The sequence below is a fragment of the Melozone crissalis genome, unplaced genomic scaffold (genome assembly GCF_028551555.1).
Source record: "Melozone crissalis strain CALT ecotype California unplaced genomic scaffold, PUWL_Pcris_2 ptg000086l_1, whole genome shotgun sequence".
Lineage (NCBI taxonomy): Eukaryota > Metazoa > Chordata > Aves > Passeriformes > Passerellidae > Melozone > Melozone crissalis.
This window is the reverse complement of record NW_026535863.1, coordinates 2848062-2873596: the sequence shown is the minus strand read 5'-3', so window position 1 is coordinate 2873596 and position 25535 is coordinate 2848062. Positions and strand designations below refer to the sequence as shown.

General features: G+C 43.1%; 2 protein-coding genes across 2 annotated transcripts; both read left to right on the top strand.

Annotated features, from left to right (window-relative positions):
* Positions 1-3567: 3567 nt before the first annotated feature.
* Positions 3568-13125, top strand: LOC128946807 (bile acid receptor-like). The gene is made up of 10 exons (XM_054290779.1): positions 3568-3658; positions 5201-5557; positions 7868-8008; positions 9448-9587; positions 9677-9781; positions 9868-9967; positions 11044-11172; positions 11432-11551; positions 12670-12783; positions 12896-13125. Exons 1-10 carry the CDS (start codon positions 3568-3570, stop codon positions 13123-13125), a joined length of 1527 nt encoding a protein of 508 aa, XP_054146754.1.
* Positions 13126-20590: 7465 nt separating this feature from the next.
* On the top strand, positions 20591-22041 carry TSHB (thyroid stimulating hormone subunit beta). Its single transcript, XM_054290792.1, has 2 exons — positions 20591-20752; positions 21799-22041. The coding sequence occupies exons 1-2, from the start codon at positions 20591-20593 to the stop codon at positions 22039-22041; spliced, it is 405 nt and encodes a 134-aa protein (XP_054146767.1).
* Positions 22042-25535: the final 3494 nt, after the last annotated feature.

The window sequence follows — 25535 nt, the reverse complement described above, 5'->3', positions numbered from 1 at the left end:
TCCAGCTGCAAGCAAAGTGCAGTGATTAAAGCCGAGCCTGAAACGTGCTCTGAGTTCCTCTACGTGACCACTAAGGTGCCCCAAGGTGTGCTAAATAGATGGTGAAGACCTTCAGCTCGAGTTCCTAAAATTCCCTGTAAACAAGAAATTTCCCCATGACTCAACTGTCAAAATATTTACTGCAGCTCAAGCACTGTCAGTACCGGCCCTGAAAGGGCTCCCTGCAGCCCTGCTCCATGAAGGATGTTTTGTATCCCAATAAATTTGATAAGTTGACGATATGTTGCTTTATGATATGGGGTTTTATAGCAATAAAAATGATTAACCCCACATCTTTCACCATAAATAGAAATAAATAGATGTACAGCTCAGATTCTAGTCTGGACGTGTACGTTCTATTTATGGTTCTACTTTACTTTTATCAATCAATGGCTTTTTTTTTTTTTTTTCTTTAGTGGATCCCATTTTTGATAAATTGTCAAGTCTTTCAGTTGGGACTAAGAACTAAATTTCTGCATGGGATGGGTAGCCAAGCCCTTGAATCAGCACATTCTAGTTTATACTGCATGTTTGTACTTCAGGAGATGAGCACTGACAGAACTGAGCCTGTAAAAACACATTTCAAATGTGCTTATTAAGCCACCTTGAGTGTAGATCACCTGTTCCAAAAAACACCATTTCCCTCACCTGCTCAGGACTTCACATGTGAAAATGAGAAAGGATTTGGCCCAGTAGCAGAAGGAGAAGCAGGAACAGCGTGTGCTTTACACAGGTGACATTTTCTGCCAGCTCAGTCTGTGTCACTCAGGGCTCAAGGCTCACAGTGTGTTACTGCTTGGGATGCTACAAAATAAATGATTAAAAAATTCATCTTTTCTTCCCACTTTTTAGTCTAAAGACCTTTATGTATCATCTCTGGGAGCGTATTTAGATTTTTGCTTCCTTTTAAAGCACTCATGCACAAACATGTGGTTATACTGGGAATACACAGAAAAAAGGAGCACAAACCATTTTGTTTTGGGAATGGCATGGCTTCACCTGCCCCAAGCATCCAAACCCATTGCTCCATCCTTACTTCAGCTTTGTTCCAGTTATTGTTTTGGACATAACACATGGGCATGTCTGGGACCTTCTGTCAGGAGCTTCACTGTGCTGGGCACGTGCAGAATTCCCTTGTCTGGATAAATCAATGTGTCTGTGTGGTTTGGGGAAGTGTCCCATGAGCTGTGAGGGGTTTGGGATGGCCACAGAGCTTGGGGAGAGCAGCACATGGACCATGGAATCCCAGGGACTGCTGCAGTTTGGAGGAGGCCTCCCTGCTCCTGCCTCACTCACCAGGGGGAAGCAAAAAATGACTCTCACAGTCACTCATAAATAATCAAAATTTGTCTGGTCTAGGAAATGAAGTTCCTTCCTTACATATCTTATTGTCTTCTCTTTTTTTCTCCTTTTTTGCTTTAAAATCCCAATGCTTTGTTTGATCAGAACAAGCTTGTCAACGCTAAATTCTCAAATGTCAGAAAATTAAACTCTTTATGTTTATGCATGTCTCATTCTAAGACAGTAGAGCATTCCTCAGACAACCCTTGGCTTTACTATTCCCACTGTTCTAACATCCTCTTAATTCTCTTAATTTCAGATTTCAGCTTACAAAGTCTCAGTCTAAGCTGGAAATTTTGTAGGTGCAAGTGGTTACTGGTATTAGCCATAAAAATCAGTAAAAAGGGCTGAATCCTTTCTCATAAAATACCTAAGCTGAGGAAACTTTGTCTAAGGAAAATCTGCTTCCAAGTTTTAGAATGTTTAAGCAATCAACCACCTTACATTTGGTACTTCATATTCCCAATACACTGCTTTTATTAGACTGGATCAGAGTAATTTTTTATCTACTATTCAATTATGACTTTTATTTAAAGAAACCACTGGAATTCAGAAACGCATTTCTTCAGCAAACACACATTTTTGGGGAAAAATGTAGACTTTGCCCAGGCCAAATTGATCTAACTGATAAGACCTCATGATTCAGTGACTTATTTTGCTCTCAAACAAATATTTACTAGCAGAGATAACAAACCCCCAGCATTCCAGCCTCACTGCATCCTTTCACCTTCTGCTGACAACACGAAGTGAAAGTGGTCAGCCCTGAATCTCTGAGCACTCTGGGGGAAGGGATGTGTGTGTTTTACCAGTCAGGATTTCAAATTCCCTGGGGGAATTCATTCATTGTCTCAGCCCCAGCAAGGTACAGGTATAGCACAAATTCCTTCCTTCAGGGAGGGGTTAAAAGACCCCCTTTAAACTTGCTGTAAATTCTGCAGAGAATCCTGTTGAAGGAGTAGGATTTGCTGTATTTTCCAAATCCTTCCATGCCTTTTTTGTCTTTTTTGTCTTTCCTGTCTGCTCAAGGAAAGCCTGTGAGTGGTTCATGGGCAAAATGTCTCTTGCAGCCCTTGTTCAGTGGGCATCAGGCTCAGCAAAGGTTTAACTGTGCCCACATCCCACTCATGCAGAGGGACAAGGGGGCAAGGAAAATATTCCTATTTCCTCCTCTATTGGCTGCTCTGTTAGCTCTCAATTCTAAGCAACACCAGAGGTTTGCTGTAGGTGTGAAACCTCAAACTCAGCTCATGCCCCTGTCCATACAGACTTTTCTTTTTCCGCCTAAAACTCTTTTGAGAGTTTTTAGAGCACACATTTTCAGAACTCCTCTAAATTTGAATTTTTAAGTCAAATTACTGAAAAGTGAGGTAAGTGTTGGACTCCAAGCACAGCAGCTCTTCTCACCATGTCACTGTGAGCTCTCAGTGCACTTTGTTTTTGGGAATGTCAGTGAATCCAGTCAGGAGCCCAGGCTCCTTCAATGACCAAGGGGCAGTGGAAACCTCTTTAGAGGCAGCACATCCTGCCTCTATTTCCTATATCCTATAGGAAATCAATATTTTGGTCTTCACTGAAAACTTTGCGCTGTTAAATGAACACAGGAAATGTAGTTAAGGCAGTGGTTAAGCAAGGCAAAGTTGAGTTTTACTGCATAAATGAGCACTTACATGATGAAGAACAGACATTCCATGCTGGCCTTTCCATGCTATTTCCCTTACTTCACCTCTGATAGAACATGAATTAAATAAACTCATTAAAAGCCCATCTTTGTGCACAAACAGGACAGCCCACATAGACACCAGAGCAAATGCTCCAATTCATGTCCAAAGCAAGTTTATTCTCTCCGTTAAGTTCCTTTTAACCTTCTCTGAATTAGAGAATTTACCAGTTCAATTCCCCCACATGGTTTTGTGTAAAACTCAGAGTAAAACATTTCTAACTATAACTTGGAAACTTAGGAAAGAATTTTACCCTGAGCTTGTAATATCAGGACACTCAAACATTTTGTAGTCTCCTTGAGGGCATTATGTGACTTCACACAGACATCTGATTTTCTTATGGCCTGAAAACTCTGCCATATTCTGGAGTTTTCTGGCTCTGTGTCTAACCTACCCAGCAATTCAATGTTTCTCTTCCTTTCCCCTTTCCCCAGGTTGCTGTTTGAAGGCTGGTCCCAGAGCAGAGTGGATGAAGCAGTGCAGCTGGGAGCAGAGCATGGCCAACACCTTTGTCACCGTCCCTGACGGGTACGGCCTGCCCGAGTCCCTCCAGTACTATGGTGAGCAAAGCAAGTTTTGTACTCTGGAAATGCAGCAAAATGAACTCCTGGGGGAATTATTTTTTGTTTAATTCATTTTAATTTAGCTTTAATGCACTTGAAAGCTCTTACCAAGCTCCTCCTGAAAGTGTATGGAAATCTATTACTGTGTGCTCACACAGATTTTTGAGCACAATGGGATTATTCTGAAACATCCCCAGTGCTGTCTCCCTTTGACCTGCATGGAGAAGACACAGGTTTTATTTCATATTCCAGATACATTATTAATAGAAAATGCCTGTTCTATATCTTATGGAACTATAATTGCAATTACTAATTTGATTTTGGAAGACTAAAGGCAGAACCCAAAGCCCACTAAGAGGAAAAAAATCTGTTTTAAAAAATCTTCCCAATTTGTTTTTATAGAGATTTTAATAATCCCAAAGGAAGAATGAAACATGATGCATGTTGCACAGGCTTTCTTTGGTATAGATGTGTGTATTTAAGGGAGGCTGGATAAAATTGAAACTCAACAGACAGAAAGGCAGAAGGAACTCTCTTTGTAATTCTGTACCTAATTTTACTAAACTAAAATCTCATAACTGTAAAGACATGTGAGAAAATACTAAATAAAACAAGTCTCTGCCTTTTACTCCTCTGAAGTTCAACTTTAAGACTCCTGTCACAGTAATTTTTAGTACTCTCTGATTTCTACACAATTTTTCTCAGACCCTTGTGCAACATTTTCAAAATGATGCTTGAGATATGTATCAGTAACAAATCAAAATGATGCCTGAGATATGTATCAGTAACAAACACATTATTCAATAAGAAATTCACTTGTGGAACATATTTGACTGTAGTGTGGACAAATAATAAAAACAAGTGTAAGATCTGAAGGCAACTGTGCCATCACAGTTGGTGATATTCAATTATCTACTAACATTAATCCACATGATATTGCCCAAACTGTTACTGAGCTATATTTGCTGCATTTCAGATTTCACTTAAGAACATTACAGGTTTAAATTTAAAGAGAATGTGTCACATTGCCCCTCTGAAAACGTGTTCCTCTAATATTTATGCCACTAAAATCTATAAAACATTTTTGTGACGATGTTCACAGGGGTCCAAGGATGAGGGAAGAGACGAGGATCTGACTCCATGTTTCAGAAGGCTTGATTTATTATTTTATGATATATATTATATTAAAATTATACTAAAAGAATAAAAGAAAGGATTTCATCAGAAGGCTAGCTGAGAATAAAATAAGAAAGAATGATAACAAAGGTTTGTGGCTTCTGCGCTCTGTCTGAGCCAGCTGTGATTGGCCATTAATCAGAAACAACCACATGAGACCAATCCCAGATGCACCTGTTGCATTCCACAGCAGCAGATAACCATTGTTTACATTTTGTTCCTGAGGCCTCCCAGCTTCTCAGGAGGAAAAGTCCTAAGGAAAGGATTTTTCAGAAAATATAGCTACACATTTTCAAACTTTGGAGCAGCCGCTGTTGAGATATTCTCCGGGTGTTCACGGCACTTTCCATTTCCCCGGCACAGATGTTTTGCCGGAGCACATCAACTACCCGCTGCAGGACGCGGATTTCCAGGCTGGCCCGTACTGCCAGTACTCGGCGGCGCCGGTGCCAGCGCTGCAGCCGCAGCCCGGCCCGGCCCCGTTCGGGCCCTACAGCCTGGAGCCGCCCTACGGCGACGGGCCCTGCGTGGGCAGCAGCTGCGAGCTCAGCAAGGGCCCCCTCCCGGCTCCCCACGGGGAGGACGGGGGGTTCCAGGCGCTCAAGAGGCCGCGGTTGAACCCGGCGGTGAGGCTGAAGGGGCAGGAGGAGCTGTGCGTGGTGTGCGGGGACAAGGCCTCGGGCTATCACTACAACGCGCTGACCTGCGAGGGCTGCAAAGGTGAGCGGGGACGCGGGGCCTCAGATTTGGGCTGGTGTTACCACAGGGGCTTTTCATTTATCTAATGAACCCCCTACCTAACAACATCACTCCAAATTCACGTTTTTATAACACTCTTTGAAGAAATATTTTCAGTCTATATTTAATACAAGCACTTTAAGCATCTCCTGTTTGAATTGATGAATCATTAGTATAGCGTTAGTGTAAGCACGTGCTGCTTTTCTCATGAACATTTCTTAGAGATTTGTTCCAATTTTATTAATTTCACTTATTATTATAATTGAGTAAAAGCAAGTAGTAATTACTTGCTAATCACATTTTAACTTGTTGGTATGGGAGCCGAGGGGCTGCTCTGATCTTTGCTCTCTGTGAGCAGGCACAGGACCTGAGGGAAGGGTTGGAGCTGTGTCAGGGGTGGATTATCAGGGAAAAATTCTTCCTCCAGAGGGTGCTGGGCACTGCCCAGGCTGCCCAGGGAATGGGCACAACCCTGAGGCTGCCAGAACTCCAGGAGCATTTGAACACTGCTCTCAGTGATGCACAGGCTGGGATTTGGGGTGTCTGTGCAGGGCCAGGGGATGGACTTGGTGATCTTCGTGGGTCCCTTCCAAATCAGCATGATCTATGACTCTGTGTATGGAAAATGTCAATTAATATCAGTCAGCAAGAACTAGACATACCTTGATTTTCAATCTGCTTTTTAAAAATATAGTTAACATTTCCATTTTAAAAACCCAACCATTCAAACCCAGAGGACACTTGTGAGATAAAGCTCCTGCAATTTCTCCAGCCATCTCCTTGTTATAGATACATATTATAAAATTGGCTTTTCACAAATATTACAATGGATTTTTTATGTGTGATGTTAAAGTAACTTTGCTACAAAGTGTTTATTTCTGTTGTTAATTAAGCTTGGACATAGTAGTGAAATAGCTAATACAAGCTATATTATAATAGCTTATACTATACTTATTATATAGCCTATGCTATCTATATTATATAGCTAATATAAGCTATATTATAGCTTATGCTATATATATTACATAGCTTATACTATATATATTATAATAGCTTATACTATCTATATTATATAGCTAATATAAGCTATATTATAATAGCTTATGCTGTATATAATAGCTTATACTATATATATTATATAGCTTATACTATCTATATTATATAGCTAATATAAGCTATATTATAGCTTATGCTATATATATTACATAGCTTATACTATATATATTATAATAGCTTATACTATCTATATTATATAGCTTATACTATCTATATTATATAGCTTATACTATACATATTATATTATATAGCTAATATAAGCTATATTATAATAGCTTATGCTATATATATTATAATAGCTTATACTATCTATATTATATAGCTTATACTGTATATATTATATAGCTAATACAAACTATATTATAACAGCTTATGCTATATATATTACATAGCTTATACTATATGTATTATAACAGCTATATACTTGTGTTAAAATGCCTACTTGAATAAGATAACATCCAATGAACATAAGATAAATACACCTGTACAGATCTGCCAACTGTCAGCACTCACCATCTGAGGACTGTGTGGACCAAGGCCCAAACTGGATGTGATAAAGAGTTAAAACCACGGCCAAAAACCACATATGTTCTAAAAAAGCAGACCCAAAGAGAAGCCATGTAAAATAGTCCCTGAAAAATGGAAACTAGTTTATAGATATACATTAGAGTCTATAAATATACAACAGGCTGATGTAAGAGAAAAGGTATTTAAGAGGTATCCCCAAAAGTAACAGCGTTGTCTTAACTGAGTGCCAAGATGCACCCGGCCTATGATCCTTGTCTCCTATTGTCCTTTATGAATCTTTTTACTTTTTCCCAAGAAAATAAACATGTTTTATTACAGCGACCTGAGGAGGTCGCTGGGGTGAGAGAAAGATGAGAATCTTGTTTCTTGATCAGAAGGCTGGATTTATTGATATATGATATATAATACATTATAACTATACTAATAGGAATAAAGAGAGAAGTTGCAGAGGCTTACTAAGCTAAGAATAGAATAAAATCTATAACAAAGTTGTGTCCAGGGACTCTGTCCCCAGCTTGCTCCTGTGATTGGCCCTTAATTATAAACACATGGAACATGAACCAATCACAGGTGCATCCTATTGCATTGCACAGCAGCTGATAACAATTGTTTACATTCTTCTTCTGGGGCTCTTGCTTCCCAGAAGATGCAGAAATCTGAAAGAAAGAATTTTTATGAAAAAATGTCTGCGACATCGTTTGTTGCCAGGTTTCTTCCGGCGCAGCATCACCAAGAAGGCGGTGTACCGCTGCAAGAGCGGGGGGCACTGCGAGATGGACATGTACATGAGGAGGAAGTGCCAGGAGTGCCGCCTCAAGAAGTGCAGAGCTGTGGGAATGCTGGCAGAGTGTGAGTGCTCCTTCCTGATGGATTCTTGACTAATCACTGCAGATAAAACCTTCTCCAAAGTCAGTCTCTTCCCAATGATGCTGGTCTAAGCTTTGTTTGGCTGTAGGAAAATGTTGAAAAAGCTGGGGGTGTTTAGAATGGAGAAAAGGAGACTCAGGGGTGACCTTATCACTCTCTACAGCTCCTGAAAGGTGCCTGTGCTCAGGTGGGGTTGGGCTCTTTCTTCAGGAACTGACAGAACCAGAGGACACAGCCTCAAGCTGCACCAAGGGAAATTTAGGTTGGTGTGATGGTGTTTGCAGGGGTCCCAAGACGAGGGAATAGATGAGAATCTAGACTCGATGTTTCAGAAGACTGATTTATATTATATTATATTATATTATATTATATTATATTATATTATACCCTATTTGTTATACTATACATTATATATTATATTCTATTATACTATACTATACAAAAACGATATATTAAAACCATACTAAAAGAATAGAAAAAAGGATTTCATCAGAAGGCTTTCAAGGAATTAAAAGGAATGATAACAAAATCTTGTGACTGACCAGAGAGTCTGAGCCAGCTGACTGTGATTGGTCATTAATTAGAAACAACCACATGAGAGCAATCACAGATGCACCTGTTGCATTCCACAGCAGCAGATAATTATTGTTTACATTTTATTTCTGAGGCCTCTCAGCTTCTCAGGAGAAAAAATCCTAGCATAAGTATTTTTCATAAAATATATCTGTGACAGGTTGGATATCAGGAAGAAGTTTTTCACGCAAAGGGTGATAAAGTTCTGGAATGGCTGCCCAGGGAGGTGGTGGAGTCACCATCCCTGGGGGTGTTTAACAAAGCCTGGATGTGGCACTGGGGGCCAGGGTTGAGCTGAGATGTTAGGGAACAGGTTGGACTCAATGAGCTTGAAGGTCTCTTCCAACTTTGTGATTCTGTGAAAATTAATTTTGAGGATGGTGGCACCTGTGGCATCTTGGTGTGCAGAAGCCAACAATGCTTGGGAAGTATCCCCTCACCTCAAGAGAACTGTTGTTCAAAGACAGTACAAGAAAAAAAAGGAAGTACTAGCAAAATAAGCTAAATATCCCCAGTCTTAACAGGACAGCAGACAGCAGATCAGAGGAGCTTTAGGGTTGGAGGGAAAAAATTTAAATAAAAATGGCATGATGGGCTTTGATAAAAAATTCCGATGCCTGTGTGTCACACAGCCACAAGGACAAAGATTCCTGCAGACCCTCAGGCCTTTGGTGGCCACTGAACATCAGCTCACCTGATAAGTAACAGGGCCACATTCTCTAGGAAACATTGTTCATTATAGGTGACAGCTTCTGGGATGCAAGACTGAGTTATCTCTAATGAAAGTGATGACCTCAGACTGTAATTAATTGAAATGCAAGCACTGATGGCCACTTCACACCTCACAGGTTTGCTGACTGAAGTCCAGTGCAAGTCCAAGCGACTCAGGAAGAATTTCAAGCAGAAGAGCAGTTTCCTTTGCAACATAAAGCTGGAAGATGAGGGACTGAATAGTAAGCAAGTATCATCTACAACAAGATCTGGAAAAGTGGGATATTTTTCTATTTAAAATAGCTCTTTTTCTTACTTATTCTTACTCCAAATCGTTGTGATTTGATTGGTTTATTGTTTTAGCAGATATCAGAAAAGATGGAACTTACTCCAGGAGAACATCAGCTTCTTGACCACATTGTAGCAGCACACCAAAAATACACAATTCCCCTTGAGGAAGCCAAGAAGTTTGTAGGTATCCAGCACCCCCAGCCTGCATTGCTGAGTCACTGCTGTTTATTTTGGCTGTATCCAGTGTGCAAATGCTCTTTTTGCAGCTACAGGAAACTGCAAGCCCTGAGGAAAGTTTCCTCCACCTGTCTGAGACAGCTGTTGTCCATGTCCAGGTGTTGGTGGATTTCACAAAAAGACTCCCAGGTGAGTTCCTTCCTTTGGGGAACATTAGAGGAACCAAATCAAACTGATGGCATGAACCAGAGGAAAATACAGGCTATAAACTGATTATTTGTACTTCTAATGTGTCATGAGGACAACCTAGAAGCTTTCAGTTCAGAACTTTGCTATGATTGGATTTCTTTTCCATTTCTGACATGGAGTAGAAGCACTTTCTGGAAGCACATGGACCTCAAAATACCACCATGAGGGAATTACAATCTCACTACATTCTCTGAAATCCAGTTGAGTCTACAATTTATCATAATCACCACAGGAAAAACCAGATGTTCCTTCAAAGGAAAAGGCAGCACAGAAGGGACTAACCAGGTGTTCTTATTCATATTTTCCTTTCATAAAGAACAAGGGAACATGCAATTAAATTCACTCCATTTCAGTGTAAAGTTGACAAAGTAACATTTGACAGGGAGGGTGATAACTTTTCTTTGTAAAACTCACTGACAAAGGTCAATCACCATATCTAAAGCAGGTTTTTGATGTAATTCAGCATCTCTGTGGGGCAGAGCTGGAGGAAGGGGTGAGCTGTCTGTTTGCTTGTGTTACATATCCTGCTTTGATCAGGTTTAAGAAAAAAAAATCACCAAAGTTCCTTTGCTGTTGAATTACAAGTCCAGACAATGAGCTTGTCAAAAGATGAACACAATTTCTAAAAAGGAAATAATGTAACAATTAATGGAGTATCCACAGTCACTAAACAATGCAGCAAATTTATCAGGTGTTAGGCCTGTATTTATCAGGTATTAGGAAGAATGTTTTGATAACCCCTTGATCAATCCCAAATTTTTTACTTGTATCTTCCTGTGAATCTTTTAACACTGAAAGCTCCCCCTCTTCTTTTTTTTTCTTTTTTTTTTTTTTAATCTAATCTGCAAACTAGCAAGAAAGATCCCAAGTCTTTGGCACATGCATCATTTAACTGTGGCTCCTCCTTTCCAGTAAAGATATTTATTTTTAAAAAATAATATTTTTTTCACATCATGTTGAGGGTGTAAAGGCAGTCCCAGCCTTCCCTGATCCTGAACATGCACCTTTCTCTGCAGGGTTTGAGAGTTTAGCCAGTGAGGACCAGATTGCCCTGCTGAAAGGATCCACAGTGGAGGCAATGTTCTTGAGATCAGCCCAAATTTACAACCAAAGAATGAGCGAGTGCCAGCCATCAACCAGTGAAAGTAGGTCTGAAATACTTTGCATCATTGTGAGGCGAGGGGATGATACCAGCTGTATTAATTACCTGTTATACATTGTGTCAAATTTAACACAAAAGACCTTGACCAATAAAATGCAACCAAAGAACTTGGATCCAGATGCCAAAAAGGATTTTATACCTTTCTGGGTCTGGGAAAAATTCACACATTTTCAGCAGTGATACAGACAAATATTTAAGATTGCTTTAAGCTTGACTGGGAACTGTCATCTGCCTTGTTCCAGGTCATGTAAGACTTTCTGATCACGGGCCATGTTGCCATGTTCAAAACCTTGATAAAAACAATATTTATTCCATGGAAATGTGTCATAATAAAGAGAGGCCAACTTCTACTACTACCACAGGTAATGGAGGTCTCAGAATCTAAACATTGTGAATTTTTTGCTTTACTGGCCCTACTTTTCTTACACTGAGCTACACTATCCGTATGGTCACTGTTCCATCTCCGTGCCTCTCTTCTTCCTCTCTTCTCTCTTTCCTTCTCCTCTCCCTTGAGCTGCTCTGGCATTACCTCCTCAGATATTACACACTGGCATTACATCCTCATGGCAGGAAGAGGTGTCTTCATACTTGCTTATACTCCTTGGGTAATATACACATTCAAATAAATATACACTACCATAAAATTTTTGTTATTATTTTAGCAATTAACATTGTTTTCACAAAGTTAGTTAACTATTTCATGCGATAGAACAGCCCCAAGCCTTGAAAGATTCACAGAATCATGGAATGGGTGAGGTTGGAAGGGATCACAGTCACCTGGTGCCACCTCCCTACTCCAGCAGGGTCATCCCAGAGCACATGGCAGCGGCTCATCTCCACATGGGTCTGGAATATCTCCAGTTAGGGAGACTCCACACTCTCTCTGGGCAATCTGCTCCCTCACAGGGAAGAAGTTTTTCCTCGTGTTCAGGTGGAACTTCCTGAGCATCAGTTCCATTGCTGGTCCCTGCTCTCCTTGCAGATAGGGACATCCAGGCCTGAGGGCCCCTCTCAGCTGGGGCTCCTCTCAAGGCTGAGCAGCCCCAGCTCCCTCAGCCTTCCACAGAATCATTGAATCACTTAGCTTGGAAAAGACCTCTAAAATCACAGAGTCCAACCATTCACCAGTTCCTCGTAAGGGAGATGCCCCAGGCCCCTCACGAGCTCCACAGCCTTGGCTGGACCTGCTCCAGAAGCTCCATGTCCCTTGTCCTGGGGAGCCCAGAGCCGGACACAGTGATCCAGATGGATCCAGGCTCACCTCGCACCCTTCAGGCAAAGATTTGTAACTATTCCTGCACTGAAATAACATCCTCGTTATTCTGCACCTTTGTTGGGGGGTTTTGGTTTGGGTTTTTTTTGTTTTGTTTTTGTTTGGTTTTTTGGTTGGGTTTGTTTGTTTGTTTTTGGTGGGGGTGATTTTTTGTTTGTTTGTTTGTTTTTTTAACCAGAAATGGTTGGTTTTTTTCCCATTTTCAAGGCATAACTGAGGAGTTCATCACCGCCCTATTCTACTTCTACAGAACCATGGGGGAACTCAAAGTGACCGAGACCGAATACGCTCTGCTCGTAGCAACAACAGTGTTCTTTTCAGGTAAGCTGGGACGGTGACAACAACGAGCTGTCACTTGCCCCAGGGGAGCTCCCTTTTGTCCCCTCAGGGGCGGCGGCGCCCGGAGCATCCCGCTCACGGCTCTCTCCCGCAGACCGCCCGCTGCTGAGGGACAAGCGCCACGTGGAGGAGCTGCAGGAGCCGCTGCTGGGGATCCTGTACAAGCACTCGAAGCTGCAGCACCCGCGGGACCCGCAGCGCTTCGCGCGGCTGCTGGGGCGCCTCACGGAGCTGCGCTCGCTCCGCCACGCCCACGCGGGGGCGCTGCGCGCGCGGGACCCGCGCCTGGCCGCGCCGCTGCGCGACCTCTGGGACCTCCACTAGGGGGCGCCAACGCCGCCGGCCCGCGCTCCCCTTCCCGCCTGGGCTGCGCGCCGGCGCTTCCCGCCCTTTTCGCCCTCCCTCAGCGGCCGCCGTGAGGCGCCGGTGCCGGTGTCGCTGTTGGTTAAAGCGTTGGTACCAGCGCCGGTGCTGGCATTGGTTTGGGTGCCACGCTCAGTGCCGGTGTCAGTGCTGGTGTTGATGTCGGTGCCGGTGTAGGTGGTGGCGGCGATGTCGCTGTCGGTACAAGCACTGATGTCGGTACCAGTGCCGGTGCTGGTGCCGGTATCGGTTTGGGTGCCATGCTGAGTGCTGGTGTCAGTGCTGGTGCTGATGTTGGTGCCAGGGCTGGTGCTGGTTGTCACTGCTAGTGTCAGTGTTGGTGTCAGTACCAGTGTTGGTGTTGATATTGGTACTGGCAGCAATGGTGGTGCCAGTATCAAGTGTTGGTGTCACTGCTTTTCTCTGGGCCCACCGAGAAAAGCCCGTTCAAACCACTCGTGTGGCTGTCCCTGAGCACCAGGCAGGGCCCGCACCCAAAGCCCAGCGAGCCCTCAGGCAGTGGGGCTGTGTTGGGCCAGTGCTGCCACCGGCTGGCCCTGGCCTGGCTGCAGCGGGCAGGGGACACTGACAGGGACATGGGGACACTGCTGGGAGCCCCCAGGCAGAGTCCTGACCCGAGCACACTCATCCCAGCCGGTCCTGGGAATGTTCAAGGCCAGGTTGGACCAGACTTGGAGCAATCTGGGATGATGGAAAATGTCCCTGCCCATGGCAGGGGTGGCCCTGGATGAGCTTCAAGGTCCCTTCCAACCCAACCCAACCCATGGTTCTGTCTGTGTGTGAAATTTGCTGAAGTCATTTCTCTGCAGACTGCCAAGACTGGTGCTGGAAGGAACATCTTTGACTTTAATTTCAAAGACTTCTGCTGTTATTCTCTATCAAGACTGAAGGAAATAATCTTCTCGATCATCTGCTCTGTGTTGTAGCTGCACATCACCGATGATAAATCCACGTTTGATGTGGGTGATTCAGCAGTGAGCAGTGCCCCACTTGGATGCTTGCACTGGCTTTGAAGTCCTGCTTACACCAGACCAAATGTGCAGTGGAAATGTTCTGTCACCACACTGAGAATTGAACAAATTATTGTTTCATGTTGAGGTTCCTTACAGAATCTGCTTAGATTCAAATGTGATATTCTGACAGGAGATGAGTTACGCTATTTATCCTATTTTTTTGTGACTTGAAAACCTTGTAAATGGCATTTTCATACTAAAACATAATCAGATGTGGTGTTTAAAACTACTCATGGGAGTAAAGAAAAAAAATAAATATCAACTACTGGACTTTAAAGAAATTATTTTGCTTCATGACTCCTTTGTCATGCACCTGTGCTCAGATAGGCAGCAGCTGATGAATTCTCCTCATTAAAACATTCCACTCTGGCCTCAGCCTATAAAGCAAACTACAAAACACCAGTGCTTTGAAAAGCCACTGTGAAGTATGAAGCAAGTGAGTTCCAAAGCCATTACCAATATTGGTAATTTCAAAAATTGCAGGCAGTTAATTTATTAATTAAAGATTGTATTTTCACATAAGCTGTATTTTTTTTCCTTCTGAATTTTATAATTGTTTACAAATCTATCCATAGGAAACCAACTCTTAAGTTTGTGCAGATTTTAGCAAATGCCCAGATGATGATTTTAATTTGCTATTCAGTCCCTGTACTGTGGCAAAATCACTGATTCAGGTAAAACTAAAATAAATTTTACCTTGCTCATTCTTTAACACTTTTAAATATTGTTGAGTTAATATTCATGAGTAATCTAACAGTTTAGTAGCTGTAAATATTAAATACAGTTTCACTGTTAGTTTTTTTTTTAAATATGTTGATCAAAATCACTTCATAGTTCAGATATGATTTCACAGGAAGTAAAACTTTGCTCTGAAGCAGATAAATCAGCTGTGCATCAGCTCTGCTTATCTAAATTCTTAGGGCCTCTTAATTTGGTCATAAACAGTTCCTCAAGTATTATTCAGTGGATATTTCAAGGCTAAATAAGAAGGCAAAGGAGAATAATAATTCTCTGTTTCCTGTTTGTAGCTGAATCACTTTGAGGAGAACTTTTGAAGATTACAAGGGCAAAAAACATTGCTTGAGTTTTGCACACTTACAGTCAGGTTCCACCGAGGAAATTTACTTTTCAGAACCTGATTTTCAATATTTTAAGCTATTTATACTAAAAATATTTATAGAATATAATGCAAGTACATTTGATCTTTGTTAAAAATCTGTAAATATATGTAATATTACATTTTAGTAGCATTTTTTAGTAAACATCCTATTTTTCTCAAATATAAAGTTGAATTGAAAATCCAGTTCAGAGAAGACAAATACCGAGCATTTACCTCTTCTATTCTGTCCCACCTGGGGCAGAGTTTTACCTTTAGCATTATTTTGATGCTGGGTTGCTACTGTTCATCCTTGACAATGCTCCAAGAGGCTCTGGATTGTCTTTGGTGCTAATTTATTGTTTGTTTTTTTGTTTAGCTTTGCCCTCAGCACAGTGATTGTGTATCTCAGACCAACAGAAATATCTAGCACTTTCCAAAGAAATGAAACCAAATCCAAAGGGCTCTATGGTCTGAGCCAAACAGCAAATAGGATTATGAAGTATTTTCAGACCATAAATGGAGATTGCTGGCATATGATATGCAACAAAGAGATTTGCTGTTTTACTCTGGGGTTGATAGGAAATGCTGCAGCTAATCCTAGGAAAGAAAGAGAAGAGCAGACTGTGAATCTATAAATTTGAGAGATGAGAGCTGTGTTTTGGGCTGTTACAGAGACTGGCAACAGGCAGATTAGCTTTGAAAATTCAGCAGCCACAGGCTGTTTAAATTCAAAACCTGGCAAAACCACTTGTTTCTATGGCAGCATATCAGGATCTTATTTCCTTTTATCAGTGGAGGGCTGCAACTGGATGGAGTTGGAAACAATTCCTCTACCAGAATACTCATCTTTCAGGATCTGGTTGGTTTTGTCTGTTTTTCAGCAGCAGAGCTTCCAATTATTGGCTGTTTGCAAGTGTGGACATGTTTTTACTTTACTATCTACAGCTGCATGTTGTATGGAAATAAGAGTGGCCCTGCTCTGTAAGTAACCTGCTCATGAGATCACAAAGTTTTCTTTGTGTTGTACCACTACCAGGGGCAGAGTGAGTAGGAATAATGTCTGATAACTTCTCCTTGTTCCTCCTTTTGTTTTTGGCACTGGTCAGTGACAGAGAATCCCATTAAATTACTGTTACATATGAGCTTCTGGTATGCACTGAATTTCTGTAGCCCATTGCAGAGACTCCTGGGGAATGAACCCAAGGATTTTATAATTACTAAATTCTATTTACAGATATCACTTGAAGCACTTCCTGTAGAACATCAGCACACCATCATTCACTTAATGAAAGAGTAAAATCACTGATGTCAGGGAATGGATTGGTTTGGTTAACAGAAAGGTTAAAGATAAATAATTAACAGTGTAACTGGCTGTTCCAGAACAGGGCTGCAAAGCTGGGCTATAAAGGCACATTAAAAATTTCTATCACTGAGTCTCTGCAGGTCAGCAGGAGGGCAACCAAAGAAACAGATCCATGAGCACCAGACTGGGGATGATGGATTTTAGGAAACTGCATAGAAGAAGCCTCAGGCACTCACAAATTGTGACACTGGACTCTGTTGTCCTGCCAGTTTTTTGTCTTGCTGCTCCCATAGCTCGTGGGATCTCACTCCCATCAGAGAGGTCAGTAGTGAATCTTCCATGGTCACAGCCAAAAGGACAATCCAGGAGGTTTTTTCCAGCTTGACAGTTTCTGTAAATGACTGAAGATATGTGAATATCACCCTTTTGATGGGCAAGATAACGGGGCCAGCAAGGGAAAGGAGCAGCCAGGAGTTTCTGCGCCCATATCAGCATGGGGGTGAGCTGATAAGCAGCACTCACACTGGTCCCCAGCTCCACTCAGAGTCATTTATTGCCCTTGCAGATAAATGAATTTTCATTCTTAATACCTGGTCAGGTATTTCCCCAGGGCACTGCAGAGTGTTCAGAGGCTGGGTAAAAACATGGCAGTGAATAAAGGCACCACAGAGACCAAACCAACAGAGAACAAACCAACAGAGACCAAACCAACAGAGACCAATCCAACAGAGAACAAACCAACAGAGATCAATTGAGATTAAACCAACTGAGACCAAACCAACTGAGACCAAACCAACTGAGACCAAACCAACAGAGATCAAACCAACAGAGCCCAAACCAACAGAGACCAAACCAACAGAGCCCAAACCAACAGAGACCAAACCCACTGCCAGCATTCAGTGTCCCCACACTGGGATGGCAGCTCTGAACCTCCCTGACAGGGGGGCTCTGCACACATGGAACCAGAGACACTGCAGCTGTGCAATTGCCTTAACAACCATATTTGTAATCACTGCAAACAATGAAATTGGGTTTGTGTGGCATGACCTATTTTATGTAACATCAGTAATTACGTTTTCATCCATTAATTCTTTTTTGCTCAAATCCTGTATCAATTTTCTGTTATTTTACCTGGCTGGTGTAGAGTTACCTAGGTCAACACTTTTCCATTAAATATTGCCATGTTTTGAATGTTTTGAAATTTCCTCAGTATTCCAGACTTCTTGTAATGAGCATTAACTAGCCAACCATGTCGAGTTTAAAGTATTTATTTCTTATAAGATTTATTTAATAATTTTTGTTGCAGATCTGTGTGTGTTGTTCAGTCACGATGTTTTCAAAAGCACAAGTACTTTGCACTTACTCTGCATCAACAGCTTGCCTTCATCTTATAATGTTCCCTGATTTTATTATTGGCCTCTGCCCTACCAAAGTTTATTTCCTACTCTTCAGCTTCCTGGGCAAGTTTTCTGCATTTTCTCACCTCTAACAGATATTGTGGTTGGTTTTACTCTAATTTTGTTGCTATAGTTTTTCTTGTTTCACTGTCTTTTTCATCTTTATTATGGCTTTCAAGCCTTGTTACAATTTGCTGCTGATGTCCCTAAATTTTGTTAAGGCAAATTTTATATTTTTTTTTATATATACCCTAATCTCCTTTTGCAAACTGGAGTAGTAGCAAAGTGAGTGTTACTCTCATGTTGCTAAGTGAGGTGGACAGATGTTACAAAGAGTACAATTAATACTCTGCTGATGTCCCTAAGCCAGAAAGAGGTTTAAACAGAATTAAATTATATTTAATTCCAGAAAAATTATATGGTAGAAATTAACCCAGAATTAAAGACTCCATGAAAACAGAAAGCATTTGGCTAGTAATAATTGAACAAAACCTCTATTATGTTATCCAAAAATTAGCCCAGGACACAGACCTGTGTGCAGCAGTCTGAAATCAGGAAAAGGAGACATTATTGTGCAGGAATTAGCTGAACACCAATTGGGACCAACTGGATCCCTCCTCCAACAGCTCAAAGTAACCGCATTTAGCACCTCAAACTCATGTTTTCCATGTTTTTTATGGCCATATAAATCAGGAGTGTGGCTGACCTGCATAAGACATCCATCAGATCAGATTCCAGATGGGAGTTAGGTGATGGTTGGGAAGGGCACGTGTTCCCAGGGCTGCAGGCAGGGAGCTCAGGGAGGGTCTGACACAGAATTGTGCCTTTGTCCACCTCTTCTCCCTCTTGCTCCCCCAAATGTGAGTATTCTCCCCCATCTGGGGACATTGTTTCATTGATGCAATATTTTGTTTCTTACTGTGCTGTGAGGAATGGTTTTGTAATTTTTTTCCCTATCAATCAATATTCAGTGAATTGCTTGTTGCTTCAATATTTGCTGAGCAGGTTCCAAGCCAGCCAATTTCTGAGTTTGCTTGAGCAGGTGAGTCAGGCTGTGCCTGAGCAGGCTGCAGAGCAGTGAGCTGGATTTCAGATTTGTTGCTTCCCGGGCACTGCACAGACTTAGAAAACCCCAGAATGGTTTGGGTTGGAAGGAACCTTAAAGCTCATCCCATGGGCAGGGACACCTTCACTATCCCAGGCTGTCACTTCCAGCGCTGGCACAGCCCCAGGTCCCCTGGGCACCCTGTGCCAGCCTGTCCCAGCTGTGCCTGGCAAGGAGCAAGCAGAGTGAACCAGACTTTGTTAAACCTTAGCAAAACACAGGTGTAAAACTCATCAGCTGTGATTCTGGAGGGCTCCATATCCATTCCAGCCTTCCTGCCATGGCGTTGCTGTCCTATGGAGCAATTAAATTAATCAACAATAACAACTTTTTAAAAGCACTGGTTAGTTTAAAAGCCTGAGGAGAGAATGACTGTTAATATAATTACATTTCCAGCTCCAGTTTCCAGGTTGGGATATTATGGACACGTTTGTTCCTATCACATTTGCTTTGTGGTTCAGTATGAATTTTCAATAGATGACTTGGTGATAAGAAAGCAGCAGTTGACATGCAATTATATAAGCAGTAAGATCAGCCTGGAATTAGCCTGGAGAGTATAAAGCACACACAGAGCTTGTGCTGGGTCACTGCCTCTCCCAGCTCAAGGCAGAATCAGGTTCCTGTAATAGGGAAGAATTCTGCTGACAAGAGGTTGGTCTGTCCAGATTGGTGTTGCAGCTACAGGGTAAAGCAGCCTGTGTAATGGATGGCTTTGCTATGGGAAATTGGCAGCTGGAAGAGACTGGAGGGTGATTGGTAGACACTGTCATTTAAAGTTTATCATTTAAAGGCTTTAGAGTAGTTCCTGAAATTGTCTTAAGAGCTAATCAAGGCTTTGTTCTCAGGATCTACCCTGCAGGTCTGAGAAATGAGGTCAGCACAACAGACAGATAAAGCAGGATTCCTTGAGTTGAACTCTTTGCTGATGTTCTTTATTGTAATTTGCTTGAATCTATTATTTAGTTCTTGGCTGTGTTCCCGTCTCATCATGCCTCTAAGCCACTGGAAATTGAAAAATCCAGTTTTATGCCTGATATGCAAAGCCTTGTCTTTTTGTCTCTTTAACATTTTATAAGATGCTTTCTTTAGAAAATTGTTTTAAAGCAGTGAGATTATTTTATTATCTCTGCTTAATTCTAGAGCTTATGTTCTCTTACATGTCACACTTTCAAATCTTTCAGCTCCTCTTATTTGTTCTGTGTCAGGATTTTATCACTCACTAGTGAGAAATTCCATGTAATGTGCTTTAGTGGGGGGAAAGTTAATTTGTTTTATGTTGTTAATGGCCTCTTTGCCCTTGTTCTCTGTTTAATGGTCAGTATTAGGACTGAGATTGGAAAGAACTTGTCAGGCTGTAGCTAGAAATGTTAAAATTACTCCAGCTCTGTGGCTGTCCTGGCTGCTCCTGTCACATGCAAGGACACGGCTGGAAGGCACATCCCATTTTACCTGTGCTTTGCTCTGTTTGTTTGTTCTTCCCCATCCAGCATGAGTCCCTTCTTTGTGATGTCTCTCCTCTTTGGCCTGATTTTTGGACAAGCAGCATCACTCTGTGCTCCTTCTGAGTACACAATCCACGTGGAGAAGCGGGAATGTGCCTATTGCCTGGCCATCAACACCACCATCTGTGCTGGGTTCTGCATGACTCGGGTATGGGATGTTTCTGGAACAGCCACCACTGCAAACCAAGGCTCTGTCCTCCCACAAAATGGTGTGCAAATTATTTAATTGTAAAAGAGTTTATCACAGGCAGAAAAACTGCACTGTCACCATGTTTTCAAGCTGGTTTTTGCAAAGGTGGGGATGAAAAATGCCCAGATTTGGGACTGTGGAGTTGATAACACCAGTGGCACAACAGAGATCTGACTGCTGCTGCCACTGCAGAGCCTCTGTGGGCAGTTTGTGAGGGGCAAATTATATTGTGTCACTCTTAATTAATGTAAATAACTTAGGGAACTTCTGCTCCCACTGGTGCTATCCCAGCTGGCTGTGGGGACAGCTCTGCAGCAGCCACACCACTCCTCACACCTTCACTGCTCAACACAGCATTCTGAGTTCCAGCTCAGGCACCAGGGAGCCAGAAGAGATCCCAAAGCACAGGGAACACTCTGAGCCGTGTGGATTAATTAAACCATAAAAAAGGGGAATGTGCCTGTGTGGGGAGGGAGCCCCAGTCACAATCAGAGCTCTGAACTCAGCAGTGCCAGAGCTGGGCTCAGGGGTGAGTTTTGGTCTCTGCACCTCACAGGACGTTTCTGACACACGTGTGTGACCGTGTTCACAGGGGTCTGAGGATGAGGGGAGAGACGAGGATCTGACTCCATGCTTCAGAAGGCTTGATTTATTATTTTATGATATATATTATATTAAAACTACACTAAAAGAATAGAAGAAAGGATTTCATCAGAAGGCTAGTTAAGAATAGAATAGAAAGAATGATAACAAAGGCTTGTGACTTGGACAGAGAGTGTGAGCCAGCTGGGCTGTGATTGGCCATTAATTACAAACAACCAACATGGGCCAATCCCAGATGCACCTGTTGCATTCCACAGCAGCAGATAACCATTGTTTACATTTTGTTCCTGAGGCCTCTCAGCTTCTCAGGAGGAAAAATCCTAAAGAAAAGATTTTTCCTAAAAGATGTCTGTGACACACACGTACCTCAGTGAAACAACACATTTCTCTTCTCTCTGTAGGACAGCAATGGCAAGAAGCTGCTGCTCAAGAGCGCTCTGTCCCAGAACGTGTGCACGTACAAGGAGATGCTGTACAGGACAGCTCTGATCCCAGGCTGCCCTCACCACACCCTCCCCTACTACTCCTACCCCGTGGCTGTGAGCTGCAAGTGTGGCAAGTGCAACACTGACTACAGTGACTGTGTCCGTGACAGGGTCAGGACAAACTACTGCACCAAGCCACAGAAGCTCTGTAACCTGTAAAGCTTTCATTGGGATGGGGTGAAATGTACTGCTCTGCTCACACCTCAAAGAAATAAAACTGGTCATATTCGGTTTGCAAACTGCTGTGCACGAAGATTTATTCTGAAGGTGTATCATTAGTTGTTTCAATTAATTGGGTGTTGTGAGACAGGCAGAAATGAATGATTGGCTATGGTTGTACTGAGAACCCACATGAATTCACTTTGGAGAAGGAGGAGACAGGAATGTGTGGATGTATCAGCCTTTGCTCACAAATCCCAGACATTTTCTGAAGAGATGCTCAGAGATTTGTTACATTGACATATTTCAGAATTTGGTATTTATTTATATATTTGATATTTATTTCACAGTTCACCTATTTCACTTGATATATTTCAGAGTTAAAAAAAGGCCATACACACTCTTACATTGAACTTTTAAAATAGATTTTGACACATACTTACAGCCTTCAAATTAGCAGCAGTATTTTTCCATCTATGTATTATCAATTTAAACACTGTAGGTCTGTGTCCTCCCTGCTGTTGTCCAGATGTGTGTTTATTGGGAATGCTTCTTTACATGAATGGTACAACCCCACATTCCCTGCAGAAACAGAGTTTGAACTACACCTGTCTCTGTGAGCACTGAGGAATCACTGCAGCTTCAGAGCTGCCTGCTCTGCTCTCCATCAAATGGAAAGTAAAACTCAAAAAATCCCATTTTTCCCTACAGGTGAACAATTCCCCTGGGAGTGGAAGGAGAACTGAGCCCACCCTGTGTGCTGCACCTGCACAGGTGAGAGTGCAGAGCCAGGAATAAAGAAAAGTAATGCCTGTAATTAATGTAAACTGACAACTGCTTCCTTTCCACTGAGATTGTAGCTCCCAAGAAATCACAGATACTCCATCCACACATTGCTTGAAATAGTAAATAAAGGAACCAGAATTCACAGGATACAAATATGAAATTAAATATTCTTAGAAAAATCCTGCTTTCAGGATTGTAGTTTTCATGGCTGTTCCTAGAATCTGATTCTCTGTTCCAAACACCTTTATTTTATTTAATCTGCAGCAAAACCTGTGAGAAAGCCCAAGGGGAACTGCTGGTGCCCCCCTGGAGCAGGGATTTGGACAGGATGAGCTCCAGAGGTCCCTTCCAACCTCAACCAACCCATGGCAACTTGAATATCTGTCACAGATTCTATACAAGGTATGAATTCCAATTATATGTGCATTATTTGGTGATAAAGAAATACCTTCACAGGCAAAGTTTAAAGATTTAAATATTCCAAAAACAAGTTTGAAATTTGCAGAAAATCCAGAGCATCTGCAGGAGCAGCTCTACTTCTGTAAAATGGATCCCTTACACCTATGGTTTAAACAACCCACTTATAGCTAATTTTATAGCTGATTGGGTACAAGACTATTTCTAAAACTCTTCAGAGCAGGAGAGGTTAGTTACAATTAAATTACAAATACTTTCTGGTGATGAGAATCTGGTATTCCCAGCCCCTTCTGTGTATCACATAGATGAGCTGTGATCTCCCAGGCTCTCCAAGGAAGAGCTGCAACATGAACTGCTGCTGTCCAGTTGATGAAGAGCACAAAGCAGCCCTTATGGTATCTGGTAAATGCCAAAGAAACAAAGTGTTCAGCTTGAAGATAAGCCAGAGCTTTCTCAAGGTGTCTGGACTGTTAAAAATGTTATTTAGCACAGGAAAATATAATTCTGTTTACCATTAAGCAGTACTTGTACTTAACAAAATAAAAAGAGAGTGCTTGGCTATTTAGAGTATCAGCAGCACTGCTAAGTTATTGTAATGTCCTTTATGGCCTGGCAGATTTGTCTTCAGTACAAACAACACCCAGGTCTACTTTTATGGTTAATGCCTATGGAAAATCATTGAGAGAAAATAACTAATGTGCCTTCTTTTACACTTTAGGAAACCCCAAACTGAGACGTTTGCGTTGTGCTAACATATCTATTTAACCATACACTTCCATGCCCTCCGAGGACTGTGTTAAGCAGTTTTCATGTTCAAGTTTAAGACCTCCAAGCCCAGTGATAAATCCCTGTTCAGGCGATGATTCCTTTCATACATGTGTTTGTTACCTTGCGTTTATCCCAGGACGGTTTCCACACAACTCAGCGATGGATTTGCAGGCAATCCAAACATCCTCACCCAGGGTCCGTCCCTCAGCCCGGCTGGGGAGAGCACAGAACGGGCTGGGGCTGGAGCCGCGGCTGCTCCCGGCGCCCCGGCCCGCTCAGGTGCTCGGAGAGCCACAAACTCGGACGCATTCACACGTGGAGCACGGAGAAGGAGAATCAGGAGAAGGAAAAGCAGAAGAATCAGGAGAAGCAGCCCGCGCTGCCCCCGGTTGCCACGGCAGAAGGAGCGGCCCGCGCTCCGCACCCGCGGGGGCTGCGGCGACACCCCCGGCCCGCAGGGGGCGCTGTGCCGAGGGCTCTGAGGGGCGGCCCCGCCCGTACCGGCCCCTGCCCGCCGGGGCCGCCGCTGTTCCCTCACGTAAAGCGGCATGGGAGGCATTGGAGGGAGGGATTCTGCCACTCTGCCCTGCTCAGGTGAGACCCCGCCTGCAGAGCCGCCTGAGCCCTGAGCGCCCAGCACAGGAAGGAGCTGGAGCCAGTCCAGAGGACCTAAAGGGAGGATTAGAGGGATGGAGCTGGGAAATTGGAATTGTCCAGCCTGGAGAAGAGAAACTTCGGGGTGACCTTATTGTGGTCTTCCAGTACCAGAAGGGAGACTACAAGGGGGAGTGGCTTCACACAGACAGTAGGTTTAGATTGGATACTACGAAGAAATTGTTCCCTGTGAGGGTGCTGAGGCCCTGGCACAGGTGCCCAGAGCAGCTGAGGCTGCCCCGGGATCCCTGGAAATGTCCAAGGCCAGGCTGGATGGGACTTGGAGCAACCTGGGAAGAGCTTTAAGGTCCCTTCCCGCCCAAACCATTCTGGGATTGTGGCCCCGCCCCTCCCGCAGTGCGAGCAGCCAATGGGGAGCGAGCACCACCTACAGTGGGCGGGGCCTCACGGGCACGCGGGTCCCTGAGGGGAATTCCGGCGGTGCCGGGTTTGGATGCCGGAGGGTCTCGGTCGCGATCTTAATCCTAATCCCAGTCCCCATCCTAATCCCACTCCCGGTCCTAATCCCAGTCCCGATTCTAATCCCAGTCCCGGTCCCCAGCCCGGGGCCCTGCCTGCCTCGCTGGCCGAGGGCTGCCCCGTCACCTGGAGCCCGCCGGTGTCCTGGCTGCCGTAGGTGAGGGGAGGCAGCCCCGCGGTGCCCTCAGGGCCTGGGGGGCTCTGACCGCGCGGATCGAGTTCTCTCCGGGAGTCGTTTATTCCAGGTTATTTTTATTAGGAAGTTGTTTCAAATTCAAGACACACAGCCGATAAAACGCCACTTCGGAACACATCATAGGGAAGTGAAAGCGAATTTCAGCCACAGAGTTAGGTTTGTTTTCTTTCAAAGCAAGAGGTAATTCTGCCAC

What these genes read in the sequence shown, in the direction of transcription:
- LOC128946807 (XM_054290779.1), top strand. Translation starts at nt 3,568, where the DNA reads ATGAAGCAGTGCAGCTGGGAGCAGAGCATGGCCAACACCTTTGTCACC. An exon ending in CTACAACAAGATCTGGAAAA is followed by an intron (nt 9,588 to 9,676) that starts GTGGGATATTTT and finishes TTGTTTTAGCAG; the next exon opens with ATATCAGAAAAGATGGAACT. An exon ending in TTTCACAAAAAGACTCCCAG is followed by an intron (nt 9,968 to 11,043) that starts GTGAGTTCCTTC and finishes CTTTCTCTGCAG; the next exon opens with GGTTTGAGAGTTTAGCCAGT.
- TSHB (XM_054290792.1), top strand. Translation starts at nt 20,591, where the DNA reads ATGAGTCCCTTCTTTGTGATGTCTCTCCTCTTTGGCCTGATTTTTGGA. An exon ending in CTGGGTTCTGCATGACTCGG is followed by an intron (nt 20,753 to 21,798) that starts GTATGGGATGTT and finishes TTCTCTCTGTAG; the next exon opens with GACAGCAATGGCAAGAAGCT.